This window comes from Choloepus didactylus, chromosome 13, assembly GCF_015220235.1.
Source record: "Choloepus didactylus isolate mChoDid1 chromosome 13, mChoDid1.pri, whole genome shotgun sequence".
Classification (NCBI taxonomy): Eukaryota; Metazoa; Chordata; class Mammalia; order Pilosa; family Megalonychidae; genus Choloepus; species Choloepus didactylus.
Window position 1 is genome coordinate 56,403,413 of NC_051319.1, and position 15,308 is coordinate 56,418,720.

The following is a 15,308-nucleotide window of genomic DNA, read 5'->3' on the forward strand; positions in this document are numbered from 1 at the left end:
TGGGCCTGTACTCCACTAACACAAGTTTGTCAAGAAAGAAAATAATCTTCAAAACTGTTATCTTCTAAGTTATGTAGCTCCATAAGAAGTTTTGGAAAAGAGTAATTTACTAGGACTGAGTGACACCCTGTTCCACAGTCAACATACACTTTCATAAACTTTGATCAGTCTCTGAAAGTGTCATTTCTTTTTTATTATAGCCTAATAAAACATTGTTTTGGAGTACAGGCTGCTAACGATTAGTACATCACAGATATTTTAAGAATTTGGTTAAATACCAGGGCATGGAGTTATTGGTTTGGAAATGATTGTGTTTTTCTTTCTTGATTCTGTTCATCATCCGTTTAATCCTTTCTTTCTCTTAAGCTCCAATAGAAAATACTTACAACTGAACCATGCAGCAGAATATATGATTACTTCAGTGAGTTGTGCATGGCACAGATCAAATCATGTTCTTAAAACATAACAACAGCTTACAGCAAAATCCTGATGTAGCCTGTTTAGAGTATGAGGTGCTGTGGTTCATATGTGTTAAATCAGCATCCAGGACTTCTGCCTTATTTAGCTTAACACAACTTTTGGACAAAGTAGACAGTTTAAGAAATGTTACTCTTGATGGGTTGAGCCCTCTACCATAGGTTTTACCCTTGGGAAGACGGTTGCTGTAAAGGAGAGGCTAGGCCTCCCTATGGTTGTGCCTAAGAGCCTCCTCCCGAATGCCTCTTTGTTGCTCAGATGTGGCCCTCTCTCTCTGGCTAAGCCAACTTGAAAGGTAAAATCACTGCCCTCCCCGCTACGTGGGATCAGACACCCAGGGGAGTGAATCTCCCTGGCAACGTGGAATATGACTCCCGGGGAGGAATGTAGACCCGGCATCGTGGGATGGAGAACATCTTCTTGACCAAAAGGGGGATGTGAAAGGAAATGAAATAACCTTCAGTGGCAGAGAGATTCCAAAAGGAGCCAAGAGGTCACTCTGGTGGGCACTCTTACGCACAATTTAGACAACCCTTTTTAGGTTCTAAAGAATTGGGGTAGCTGGTGGTGGATACCTGAAACTATCAAACTACAACCCAGAACCCATGAATCTCGAAGACAATTGTATAAAAATGTAGCTTATGAGGGGTGACAGTGGGATTGGGAAAGCCATATGGACCACACTCCACTTTGTCTAGTTTATGGATGGATGAGTAGAAAAATAGGGGAAGGAAGCAAACAAACAAACAGACAAAGGTACCCAGTGTTCTTTTTTACTTCAATTGCTCTTTTTCACTCTAATTATTATTCTTGTTATTTTTGTGTGTGTGCTAAGGAAGGTGTCAGGGATTGATTTAGGTGATGAATGTACAACTATGTAATGGTACTGTGAACAATCGAAAGTGCGATTTGTTTTGTATGACTGCGTGGTATGTGAATACATCTCAATAAAATGATTGAAAAAAAAAAAAAGAAATGTTACTCTCACTTACCTAAGTTTTTATTTATTTATTTATTTAATTTTAGTGAGATTGTTCATATACCGTACAATTATCCAAAGATCCAAAGTGCACAATTAATTGCCCATGGTACCATCATACAGCTGTGCATCCATCACCACAATTTTTTTTTCAATTTTTATAACATTTTCATTACTCCAGAAAAGAAATAAAAACAAAAAAGAAAACTCAAATCCTCCCATACCCCTAACCAGACCCCCTCCACTAATGACTCACAGTATTTCGCTTACCTAAGTTTCGAACATCACAATTTTAAAACAAAAATTATTTTCAGTCATTGGATGTGAAATATTTCAGAGCAATATGTGGCTGATATCTCTTCATGTAAAAACAATGTGATTTTTGGAGTCCTGTTTTTAAGTTTTCTTATTGATGGCAAGTAGTTTAATTTTGTCTTTTGATCTTATATTTATCTAATGTGAAACTACAATAAATATCACCTAAATTTAAGAAAGTTTTTTTCCTCCCATCTCCAAAAAGTGGTTTGGAAACTTGGTGACCATGAATTGGTGGAATGATATCTGGCTCAACGAGGGCTTTGCATCTTATTTTGAGTTTCAAGTGATTAAATACTTCAATTCTGAACTCCCAACAGTAAGTATTTTCATTAAATTTAATTAATAGTTTTTCTTGAAATTAATTATAAAAGTAATGTACATTTTTGAAAGTGTGTAAAATACAGAAAATACAGGAATATTAAAATATCTATAATAACCAGAGATAATCAGTGTTATCTTTTTGGTGTGTTTTTCCTTTCAGGCTTTTACTTATCATAGATATTTATAAAAGAGGGGATTATACAGAATTTGTAATGCTTTTTCTACTTCTTATTATATCATGAGAATTTATACAAATCATTAAAATTTTTTGAAAACAAATTTTTAATGGTGGTCTAATATTTTATTGTATCACCTTATCAGGTGTATGTATATAACTTTTCCTAATATTAGATTTTAGATTAACTTCACTTATAGGAATAAATTAAGCCTAAATTTTAAAGCAGCTGCTATAATCATTAGTCTATGACTTTAATAAGTAATATGCTGCTTTAGTAGCTTATATTAAATATTATCACTGATATTGTTTTGCTGCTTTGAGTAAAGAGTAATACTGAAAAATAAATTCATGGACAGACAAATCTGACTTTTTCAACTATGGTTTATATTTCTGATACTTACCAGAGTAATTAGATGGTGCTTTCGGAATGGTATGATAAAGTCAAATTGATTGCTTTTATTTAAATATTTAAATGTTTAGGTATAATATATCTTTTTTTTTTTTTTACTATTGTGTAAACATACAACATAAAGTTTCCCATTTTAATCACTTTCAAATATAGAATTCAGTGGTATTAGTTACATTCACAATGTCATGCTACCCTTACCAGCATCCATTACCAAAACTTTTCCGTCATCCCAAATAGAAACTCTGCACCCATTAAGCATTAACTCTTCATCCCACTCCTGTCCCTACTAAACTGTAATCTACTTTTGTCTCTATGAATTACATATTGTAGTCATTTCATACAAAAGAAATCATGCTGTCCTTTCGTTTCTGATTTATTTCATTCAACATAATGTCTTCAGGGTTTTTACATATTGTCGCATATATCAGGACCTCGTTCCTTCTTATGGCTGAATAATATTCCATTGTATATATATACCACATTTTATTTTTCCATTCAGCAGTTGATGATGGATATTTGGGTTGCTTCCACCTTTTGACTATTATGAATAATGCCACTATGAACATTGGTGTGCAAGTGTCTGTTTGAGTCCCTGCTATCAATTCTTTTGGGCATATATGTAGAAGTAGGATTGACAGGTCATATGGTAATTCTATGTTTAACCTTTTGGGGAACTGCCAAATTGTTTTCCACAGTGGCTGCATCTTTTTACATTCCCACCAACAGGTTCAAAATTTCCTATTTTTCCACATCTTTGCCAAAACTTATTTTCCATTTTTATAATAATAGCCATCCTAATAGGTGTGCAGTGCTCTCTTATTGTGGTTTGCATCTTTCATGTGCTTATTGGCCATTTGTATATCTTCTTTGGAGAAATGTCTATTCAAGTCCTTTCCCCATTTTTAAATAGGGTTATTAGTCTTTTTGTTGCTTTGATTGTTGCGGTGTAGGAGTTCTTTATATTCTAGATATTAAACCTTTATCAGATATATAGTTTCCAAATAATTTCTCCCATTCTGTAGGTTGTCTTTTCACTTTCTTGATAATATCCTTTGAGGCACAAAAGTTTTTAATTTTGTTGAAGTCCAATTTATTTATTTATTCTTTTTGTTGCTCGTGCTTTTGGTATAAAGTCTAAGAATACACTGCCTAATCCAAAGTCCTGAAGATGCTTCCCTATATTTTCTTCTAAGTGTTTTATAGTTTTAGCTCTTGTATTTAGGCTTTTGATCCATATTGTGTTAATTTTTGTATATAGTATGAGGTAGGGGTCCATTTTCATTCTTTTGCATATGTATATCCTGTTTCTCCAGCATTATTTTTTGAAGAGACTGTTCTTTCCCCACTGAATGGGCTTAGTACCCTTGTCAAAAAGCAATTGGCCATATCTCTATGGGTTTATTTCTGAATTCTCATTTCTGTTTCATTGGTCTATATGCCTGTCCTTGTGCCAGTACCATACTGTTTTGGTTACTATAGCCTTGTAATAAGTTTTGAAATTGCGAGTGAGTCCTCCAACTTCATTCTTCTTTTTCATGATGGTTTTGGCTCTTCAGGACCTTTTGTCCTTCCGTATGAATCTGATGATTGGCTTTTCTATTTCTGCAAAGAGGGTTCTTGGAATTTTTATTGGAATTTCATTGAAACTATAAATTGCTTTGGGTAGTATTGATATCTTAACAATATTAAGTCTTCTGACCCATGAACATAGAATGTCCTACTATTTATTTAAGTCTTTTTTGATTTCTTTTAGTAATGCTTAGTGGTTTTCTATGTGCAAGTCCTTTACATCCTTGGTTAAATTTATTCCTAGATATTTGATTCTTTTAGTGCTATTGTAAATGGAATTTTTTTTCTTGATTTCTGCTTCCAGTTCATTACTAGTATATAGAAACACTACTGATTTTTGTATGTTGATCTTGTTTCCTGCCAATTTACTGAACTCAATTATTAGCTCTAATAGCTTTGTTGTACATTTTTTGGGACTTTCTATATATAGGATCATGTCATCTGCAAATAGTTAAAATTTTACTTCTTCCTTTCCTATTTGGATGACTTTTATTTCTTTTTCTTGCCTAACTGCTCTGGCTAGAACTTCTAGCACAATGTTGAATAACTTTGGTGACAGTGGGCAACTTTATCTTTTTCCTGATCTTAGAGGGAAAGCTTTCAGTCTTCCACCACTGAGTATGATGTTAGCTCTGGGTTTTCCATATATGCCCTTCATCATATTGAGGAAGTTTCCTTCTATTCCTATTTTTTGAAGTATTTTTACCAAGAAAGGATGCTGGATTTTGCCAAATGCCTTTTCTGTGTGAATTGGGATAATCATGTGGTTTTCTCCATTGTTTTGCTAATGTAGTATATTACATTAATTGATTTTCTTATGTTGAACCATCCTTGCATAGCCAGGATAAAACCTATTTGATCATGGTGTATGATTTTTTTTATGTGCTGTTGGATTTGATTCGCAAGTATTCTGCTGAGGATTTGCATCTGTATTCATAAGAGAAATTGATCTGTAATTTTCTTTTCTTGTAGTATCTTTATCTGGCTTTGGTATTAGGGTGATGTTGGCCTCAGAATAAGTTAGGTAGTGTTCTCTCCTCTTCAAATTTTTGGAAGAGTTTGAGCAGAATTGGTATTAATTCTAAGAATGTTTGGTAAAATTCACCTGGGAATCCATCTGGTCCTGGATTTTTCTTTTTTGGGAGGTTTTCGATGATTGATTCAGTCTCTTAACTTGTAACAGGTCTGTTGAGGTCTATTTCTTCTAGAGTCAGTGTAGGTTGTTTGTATGTTCTAGGAATTTGTCCACTTTGTCTAAATTGTCTAGCTTGGCCTACAGTTGTTCATAGTATTCTCTAATGATCCTTTTTTTTTCTGCACTCAATGATAATGTACCCCCTCTCATTTCTGATTTCATTTATTTGCCTCTTGTCTCTTTTTTTTTCTTTATTAGTCTAGCTAAGGGTTTGTCACTTTTATTGATCTTCTCAAAGAACCAAATTTGGTTTTGTTAATCCTCTCTATTTTTTTATTCTCAATTTCATTTATTTCTGCTCTAATCTTTGTTGTTTCTTACATCTGTTTGATTTGGGATCAGTTTGATATTATTTTTCTAGTGCCTCCAGGTGTAAAGTTAGGTTTTGATTTTAGCTCTTTCTTCTTTTTTAATGCATGTGTTTAGGGTTATAAATTTCACTGTCAACACTGACTTCACCACATCACATAAGTTTTGTTATGTTGTGTTCTTGTTTTCCTTTGTCTCAAGATATTTACTGATTTCCCTTGCAGTTTCTCCTTTGACCCACTGATTAAGAGTGTCCTGTTTAATTTCCATATAGTTGTGCCTTTTCCAGTTCTCTGCCTGTTGTTGATATCCTGCTTCATTCCATCATGATTAGAGAAGGTGCTTTGTATTATTTCTGTCTTTTTAAATTTCTTGAGACTTGTTTTGTGACACAACTTGTGGTCTGTCCTGAAGAATGATTCATGTGCACTTGAGAAAAATATATATCTTGCTGTTTGGAGGTGCAATGTTCTGTATATGTCTGTTAAGTATAGTTCATTTATCATATTATTCAAGTTCTCTGTTTCCTTATTGATCCTCTGCTTAGAAGCTGTATCTTATTGATAAGAGCAGTATACTGATGACTCCAACTATTATTGTAGAGATGTCTTTTTCTCCCTTTAGTTTTGCCAGTATTTGCCAGGGTATCTTGGGGTACCCTGGTGTTGGGTGTATGAATATTTGTGATTGTTATTTCTTCTTGGTAGATTGCCCTTTTATTAATATATTGTGTCCTTCTTTGTCTCTTACAACAGTTTTGCATTTAAAATCCATTTTTTGTCTGATATTAGTTGAGCTATCCCAGCTCTTTTTTGGTTTCTATTTGCATGGAATATCTTTCTCTAAACTTTGGGTCTAAGGTGTCTTTGGGTCTAAGGTGAATCTCTTGTAAACAGCATACAGTTGGATCATGCTTTTTTATCCATTCTGTCAATCTGTGTCTTTCGATTGGGGATTTTAATCCATAAACATTCAATATCTTATCCTTTCAGCCTGCAGAGCTCCCTTTAGTAATTCTTATAGAGCAGATCTCTTGTTAATGAACTCTTTCGGTTTCTGTTTATCTATGAATATTTTAAACTCTCCCTCATGTTTGAAGGACAGTTTTACTGGATAAAGAATTTGGGGTTGACAGTTTTTCTCTTTCAGTATCTTATATATATCATACCACTGTCTTCTTGCCTCCATGGTTTCTGATGAGAAATTGTCACTTAGTCTTATTGCAGAGCGCTTATATGTGAAAAATTGCTTTTTTCTTGCTGCTTTTAGAATTCTGTCTTTGTCCTTGGCATTAGACATTCTGGTTAGTATGTATCTCAGCATAGGTCTATTAGGATTTATTCTGCTTGGGTATGTTGGGCTTCTTGGACATGTATATTTTTGTCTTTCATAAGAGTTGGGAAATTTTCAGCCATTATTTCCTCAAATATTCTTTCTGCCCCTTTTTCTTTCTCTTTTCCTTCTGGGACACCCATGATGTGTATGTTTGTGCTGTCATTCAAATCCCTAAAACCCTGCTCAATTTTATCCATGCTTTTCTCTATCTCTTCTTCTGTGTGTAAGGTTTTGATTTTCCTGTCTTCAAGGTCGCTGATTCTTTCTTCTTCCTGTTCAAACCTGTTGTTGTATGCCTCTAGTGTGTTTTAAATCTATTCTATTGTGCCTTTCATTCCCATAGTTTCTGTTATCTTTCTTTTTATACTTTCAAATTCTTCTTTATGCATGCAGATTTTCTTAATATCCTTTATCTCTTTAGCCATATTTTCCTTCATCTCCTTGAATTGATTTAGGAGATTTGTTTGAACATCTCTGATTAGTTGTTCCAAGTTCTGTGTTCCCTCTGAAGTTTTAATTTGTTTCTTTGACTGGGCCATATCTTCCTGTTTATTTGTATGGCTTGTAGTTTTTTGCCTAGTTATCAGCAAAAAACTACAAGCCATAGATAAACAGAAACTGATTATATTGATTAGTTTACTCTGAAGGTCAGTTTCTCTTTCTTGCTTAGGGTTTTATTGTTGATTAGCTTTCTGTTAAGGCTGTTCTTTGACACTTGGTTCAACTTATTCTAGACCTTTAGAAGCCCATGTTTAAGATTTTTCAGCCCTTCTTTATCTGCTTCTTGCCCTGGATATGTGATATAATTTTTTTTTTTAGATTCCAGTGTTTGTGCAATTGTTTCACCTCCAGGAGAAAGCTTCCTTTCCTCTATTCCTTCTCCAAGAATCTTGATTTGTTCTATTTCTTTCTGTTTTGCCTTTATAGTTTTTTTTTTTTTTAAACTTGTTTCATTGTATATAGCTGCCTTTGCCTGGATGGAAATTTCTGGGAAGAGGATCACCCTGCAGAGGACTTTCCCAAGTCAGTATTCCCCAGTCAAAATAGGACGAGGGACCCATGAAGGGAGTACAGAAGAGCTCCAAAGTGCCTTGGGGAGGGGAATCAGGAAGGATGCTAAAAACCTCTTTGATGGCTTCCCAAAGCTGTGATTTCCTGGCCTGCCCAGCAAATGCAGTCCTTCCACTAGCTGTTGCCCACAGCTCTGAGGGAAACCCTGTGTCTTTAAATCTCCAGGGCCTCTGCCCCTGTTTGGGGTGGGGTTGAAACAATGGCTGCCGCTGCCTTTGTCCAGGGCTAGTGGAGACAGTAGCTCAGAGACAGGACCCAGCGATCCAACTTCACTAATCAAAAGCTGTGATCAGTGATCAGCCATGCCCATCCCTTTTCTTGAGGAAGAGAATCTTTATGTCCCTTTCTGTTTCCAGCAAGCTGGCCAGGGACTGGACCCCAAGGTGACCTGCTGCAAGAATGTGGGATGGGCGCTGGCAGCTGCCACATGGAGAGAGCAACTCACTGGTCTTCACTGTAGTTTGTCCTCTACAGTCCTCTCGCTCTTCTCTGGATGCCGTGCAATGTTCTTCTAGCCTCTGGAGCCACAGAATAGTCACCTCAGACAGTTCCTGCCTGTTCAACAGCTGTTTGGGTGGAAGGACTGAGTCCTGGAGCTCTCTACTCTGCCGTCTTCCCCAGAAATACCCCTAATCTCAGTATTTGAAAGTGTTTTAGGAACATTGGAGTTTGTGTTTCTGGGATCCCTCAGAAGTTGATGTGGCTCAATCTTTTCTTTTATAGAATGAGATCATTTTTTCTAACATTTTACATGGCGTCCTCAGAGAAGATCATGCCCTGGTGTCTAGAGCTGTGTCCATGAAAATGGAAAATTTCAAAGCAACAACTAAAATAAGTGATCTCTTTGACATATTTACTTACCACAAGGTAAAAGCAAATATGTATGTATGTGTGTGTATATCTTTTTTTCTGCAATCTTCCAGAAAGCTATACAAGATAAAGTCCAACGATCATAGATTATTATGCTATGAAATTTTTGATACAAATAAGCTTAACTTTATTCACTAGGTGAGTTTCAGAAAATATGGTTAAATCAGTTCGCATCTAATAAATACTTATCAAGCCTATATTAGGTACCTAGTACCATTTAACCATTATAAATAGACTTAAAGAATTTGCTTTCTAAAGGCAAGCCCTTCTGTTTGGTTGAAACTTATTTTTGCCATATAAATATCTCAATTTCAACAAAAGTTTGTTTGCCCTATACTCTTTATATGTAGGACATTTGCTCACCTTTTACCTATTAATCACTGACAGTTACTACTTTATTGGCATATTTTGGGATAACCCAAACATTCAACTAAGGTGGAAAAATGCAATCAGGAGCATAGCCCAGAATACTGTTTACAAAAATAGAATATGTTAGTATTTAGACATTTAGAATTTTGCTCCAATAATGGGTGGCTTCTTACATCCTAGGGAGCATGTATGGTCCAGATGCTTTCTAGTTTCCTGAATGAGAATTTGTTTATCAGCGCACTCAAGGTGAGTTTACAACATTTCTGTTATATGGATGGCAGTGGATGTAAGTTGCTTTGGCATGTTATTCTTTTTATCCTTTTTTTTTTTTTACAGTCATATTTGGAGGCATTTTCTTACTCAAATGCTGAGCAAGATGATTTATGGAGGCATTTTCAAATGGTGATTATCTTACTTTCTGATACATATTTGCTGATTTATTTTTTACAATATAGGGTAACAGGATCTGGAGACCATTTTCGTGTACAGCAGTACCACAGGGAAACAATTTTGCCTTGTTTGTGAAACTTCCTTACGTCAGAGGTTGTTTTTTTTTTGTCTTCATTACTATATCCCCAGTGCCCAGAACAGAGCATGGCACATGGGTCCATAAATATGTATGAGGGAATGAATGTATGACGTAAGGAGTCATTCATATGTACAGATGAGCATCATTCTCTATTTGGCTCAGAATATCATACATTGGAGATTATTACTTAAATGAGGAATAGAGTAGCTCCCTAGTTTCTTTTAGAAGATTGCTTCCTCAAAAAGGTTTTGATGATAAAATATCTGCTTTTGTGGTGGTTTTTAAAAACAGGCCATAGATGACCAGAGGGAGATTCTTTTGCCAACAAATGTAAAAAGCATAATGGACAGTTGGACATACCAGAGTGGTTTTCCAGTTATCACCTTAAATGTATCCACAGGCATCATGAAACAGGAGCCATTTTATCTTGCAAAGGATAAAAATCAGACTCTCCTAACCCACAAGTAGGTAGATTTTCTCCTCTTTGTCATCACCTTTCTTGGGGTTGAGCTCCCTTCATATGGAAACCAGACTGAGGGTGCAGAAGCAAAACCCCTGCTGGGTACATACCCTTCGGAAAGTGACTCAGGGACAGTGACCTTGTGTTCCACTCAGGGATGTTATTGAGGTGCTATTGATGAGGCAGAACCCCAGATGTGCTGAGTAAGGCCAGACACCTGCATTTAGGGGTCTGAGGCACTGCCTTTTCCCCTGGAATTTAGGGCCACATCAGTGACAAAAGATACAAAGCTTTGGGGTGTTATGTTCTCTCTTTTTTCCTTCAGACAGATGATGAATTACTCAGGAGAGGCAATAAGATGCCCACATTATTAGTTAAGAGAAAAAGAGGTCCTGTTGCAAGGTAGTATTCTCTTCCCTGGAAATGGAACTGAGCATAAGAGGTGTGTGCATGCCTGTGTGTGTGTGCTTGTGTCTATGAGCAGATGTGCATGTGAGTGTGTTTGTAGTCATTCCTACAATATTAGAATTATGGCCTTGAGATTCAGTTAGACCTGGGTTCAGATATTGATTTCATCAAAATTCAAACCGTAGATAAATTTTATTGAAGTCTCTGAGCTTCAGTTGCCTTATCTTTAAAATGAATGCAATAACACACATCCCAAAGGATTGTTCTAAAACTGAAATGAAATAATGAGTGCAAAGTAGCACAGCATTAATCACTTTCCCCTTCCCTTCCATTTCTTAACTTGTTAGATAATTTCAGCTATTTTACTACTTTTGATCTTCATGTCTTGTAGTACCAGCACAAATGAGTAACTTTAAAATACCATCACCAAAAGTTTTAGGTGGTCCTACTCTTTTTTAAAAGTTCATGGCAGAGAAATGGAGACCTAAAGGTTCCTTCTTATTGTAATGGTCTGTGACTTTCGAGAAGAGCCGTGCATCTTAACTATGCAGGTAAACACAGGCCCACAGTTCAAAATCTTTGAGTAACCAGACTTGTGCATATTTGCGCAAGATTGGAGCTATTATCCAAATTCTGGTAGTGTGTCTCTTCAGACGACTACTGTACTCCCCGAAGGCAGTTGTTTCATCCAGGTCACATCCACCAATGTGGAAAGAATGGAGGCATCCTAGGCATCCAATAAATATCAATATCCTGGCTGATTCCTATTGAACACTTTTCAGATGGGGAAAAAGTTTGAGGCTTAAAAGTATTTTGAAATATGTGTCAAGCTTTTTCTCCTTAAATTACTTTTCATCTCTCTTGGCAGGGACAGATTTAGGTCTGTGCAGCCTTTGAACTACCCCTGGGTGAGGCCAGGTGCCTCTAAGTTAATATAAGCAGGCCTTGACAGTTTCAGATACAGCACAGTCTTATTAGCTATCTAAGGTATAAGACAAAGTAAATCTATAAGACACAAGAGAGAGGAGTAAAGAAATAGCCAAAGCAAAACCAGCCTGTAGGGAAGGACAAAAGAACTCAAGTTCTGCCTGCTATTTTAATCATCTCATTTAACATTGACTCAGTTTATTTTCTTATGTGTGGAAATTAATTGTATGTTCATTTTCTTTCCTAATAAGTAACACATGGATTGTTCCCATTCTTTGGATAAAAAATGGAACTGCACAATCTTTGGTCTGGCTAGATAAAAGCGATAGTAAGTAGCAAATTTTAAACTCATCTTTATATATATATAAAGGCAGAGAATGAAATGTTGAAATGTCTAGCTTTGAAGAGCTATTTCATTTAAAACTAAAGTATTGTATCATTCTTGTTGAACATATAGCTTTAAAGAAAAATTTGAAATCAAAAGCTATTTGTGGAAAAATATAATTATATGATAAGATCAATACATATTTTAGAATTTCTCTACTTTTTTTCCTGTTTTTGTTTTGGTGAGTCTATTGTTTAGAAATAAGATTGTATAACATAAACATGTATGAAAGTCTTTCATAAGCACCATTTCAAACTATTCATGTATTCCATTGCAGAAGTATTCCCTGAAATGCAAGTTTCAGATTCTGACCATGACTGGGTGATTTTAAATTTGAATATGACTGGATATTATAGAGTTAATTATGATAAATTAGGATGGAAGAAATTAAATCAACAGCTTAAAAAAGATCCTAAGGTATGGTTGTTTTGATGCTTTTTATTAAATATAATTAATAAAGCACTATCCAGCCTTTTAGAGTGCTCATAAACCTGTATGAGAAGAGGAGATTCCTCTCCCATAGTCACCCCCAGGCATACTGGACAGAGATTTTTTTTTTAAATTATTCTTAGAGGAGAGTTTGGTTGAATGCATTGCATTTTTTAACATTAACTTGCTTTTTCACAACAATTTCACCTTTCCACGTAGGAAATCAGATAAATTTTTCTATTAATCATTAGTTTTGTGATCTTAGTCAAGCTACTTAAATGCTCTGGTTCCATTTCTTCACCTTAAAATGGAAGTAATATCACACCTTATTTGTCATGAGGATTAGAGATGATGTAGGTAAATATATCTTTAAATGTTCTAAGTCCATTATAGTTACTCAGTATATGCTAGAAAATTTTAATAGTACTCCTGAAAGCATATTCCTCAAAGGAGAGAATTGAATTCACAAAATATCAATAACACAATAGTCCAATATCCCTTTAAATTATAAAATGACTATAAGTCATTATATAGGTACAAACATTAAAACTTTGGCTAGCTCTAATCATACAGATTCTACTTGGTGGAAATAAACCAAGTATCCTTTGGTGGAGATGGATGCTGGCTTTGCTTAAGGTTGACTCTGCTGCAACTTGCCATGAAATCCTGGGCATCTCACTTAGACCCCATTTGTAAAACTTCAGTGTTCAACTAAACAGTATCTTAGTTGCCTCCCTACTCTAAATTTCTCTGAGACACGCAGCAGCCTCTCTAGCAGAGGAGGCAGTAGAGCATATTGGTCTGGAGCTTGGGTTTTGGGTCACATAGACTTGATTTCATATTTTTGTTCATTGTTTACCAGATGTGTGACCTTGGGCCTCTTATTTGATCAATTGCGCCTAAATTTCCTTGACTGTATAATGGGTGTAATAAGCCAACCATATAGGGTCATTGCAAAGATTTGGAGAGGCCTTTGTAGCTTAGTTTACTATATATTTTAATATGTGTGCTTCAGGGAGCACTTTGGCAAAACTCACTGCCATAGTTAATCCTTATGAATTGATGCTAGAGGGATCATTTATCAAAAAGCGATGTATAATAAATTATGGAGACCATGCTCAGTAATGATCACTTCTCTGCAGATGAGATAATTCACATGAAAGTGCTTTGTAAGGAGCAAGGATCTTTAAGTGTTATTATTTTGAAAATTCTATTTTTACTAAAAAAAGTTCCTTTTTTACTGAACATATTTGGAATTCTGCAGGCTATTCCAGTAATTCACAGGCTGCAGTTGATTGAGGATGCCTTTTCCCTGTCTAGGTAAGTATATTTTATTTTCTGATGGTTTTTGAGCATACTTTAAGAAGTTGATTAAGATTTTTATACTCAAGGGTCATGGTTTTATGTGCCATTTAATGAGATCTGATCTGTATTTTAAGACACTGCAGAATTATTGATTTTATTTGTATTAGATTTACTCAATATGAGCTATGCTGCTAAGTATTTAACCAGGTAAATTAATATATGTTCAGAATTTAAAATGTCATACAATAAAAATTAAGGAGTATAATAAATTATCCATTGTGTTCTTTCTTTCTTTGGCCTGTCATAATTTTTGAGTAAATGTCTGCTTATTTTATCCCTCATTTCTTGACTACTATTTCCCTCTGTGACCCACAGCTCATTTCCTTGCCCACGACTTTGCTGAAACTCTACTCTAAGATCACTGTTGATACATCCTCCTGGCAACTTCCTTTTTAGATTCCTGAGACCCAGATTCTCCAGCCTGGTTCTCCTCCTGTTTCTGACTTCTCTTCCTGCTGCTGTGAAAATCTTCAAGACCAATCAACCAATCAGTTAATTTCTTCTCTCATATTACATTCTTTCGTATGGCTTCAGTGATCATTTTATTATGTACTTGTACAGTGTCCAGCAGATGTAAGGTACTGAATAAATGTTTGTGGAAAACATGTTGATGACTTCTCAGTCTACGTTTTCTACTTGCCTTTCCTTCTGTCTTCTGTTTATCCTGTGGTTGTTTTGAATTCAGTGCCTTAAAAACTGAACTTTATTTCTGTCTCTAAGTAGCTCCTGATATCAATTTCTCTCTCTCTCCCAAAATCCCCACTATTCTTCCCATCATGCAGACTTGAAACATCAGTGGTTTCCTTGACTCCTCTCCCTCATTCCACCACCCATGCTCAACCAATCACTATGTCTTATCTATTCATTCTTAGTAATGTCTTTTGGATTCTCATCTTACTGCTTCCACACTAAGCCAAGTTTTCATCATCTTTTGCCCAGCCTATTGCAAAGTCTCCAACCCTCTGTTCCTTTGAATTCTGTTCTGTCTTCTTCAGCACTATTGCAATAAAATTTTAGGCATAATTTTATGATTTACCCCAATTGTTTAAATAACTAAGTACCTTCCCACCAAATCTAAACTCCTCATCCTAACATTCAAGGCTCTCCACAGGTTTGACTCATGTTACCTATTAGCACCCACTTCTCACTATGCACAAATAAACCTCTGCCTCTTTTAGCTTGGTCTGCCCATCACACTCAGTCCCACTTTATCTTCTTTGCACTGACTGCCTTCCCTTCTCTCTCTCTGACTGTTTCATTCCTACCCGTCCTTCATTGCCCTGCTCAAGTTCTTCATCCTTGTGACATTTCCTGACTTCTCCATCATGTGTGTATCTTTTCCTTTTTTGCTACTTGGTAGTATTCATTGCCTTTTCTGAGAACTTTCATTTAAAAGCTCCTTATG

At 35.6% G+C, this 15,308-nt stretch overlaps 1 protein-coding gene across 1 annotated transcript in view; it reads left to right on the forward strand.

The window, feature by feature from the left end:
• LVRN (laeverin) overlaps window positions 1–15,308 on the forward strand; it is a 90,054-nt gene that overhangs the window by 52,385 nt on the left and 22,361 nt on the right. Inside the window, exons 6-13 of the mRNA XM_037801560.1 lie at window positions 1,977–2,090; window positions 8,885–9,028; window positions 9,581–9,646; window positions 9,737–9,802; window positions 10,221–10,393; window positions 11,976–12,052; window positions 12,387–12,526; window positions 13,803–13,858. Coding sequence (XP_037657488.1) covers window positions 1,977–2,090; window positions 8,885–9,028; window positions 9,581–9,646; window positions 9,737–9,802; window positions 10,221–10,393; window positions 11,976–12,052; window positions 12,387–12,526; window positions 13,803–13,858 — 836 coding nt within the window. The remainder of the gene's footprint in view (window positions 1–1,976; window positions 2,091–8,884; window positions 9,029–9,580; window positions 9,647–9,736; window positions 9,803–10,220; window positions 10,394–11,975; window positions 12,053–12,386; window positions 12,527–13,802; window positions 13,859–15,308) is intronic.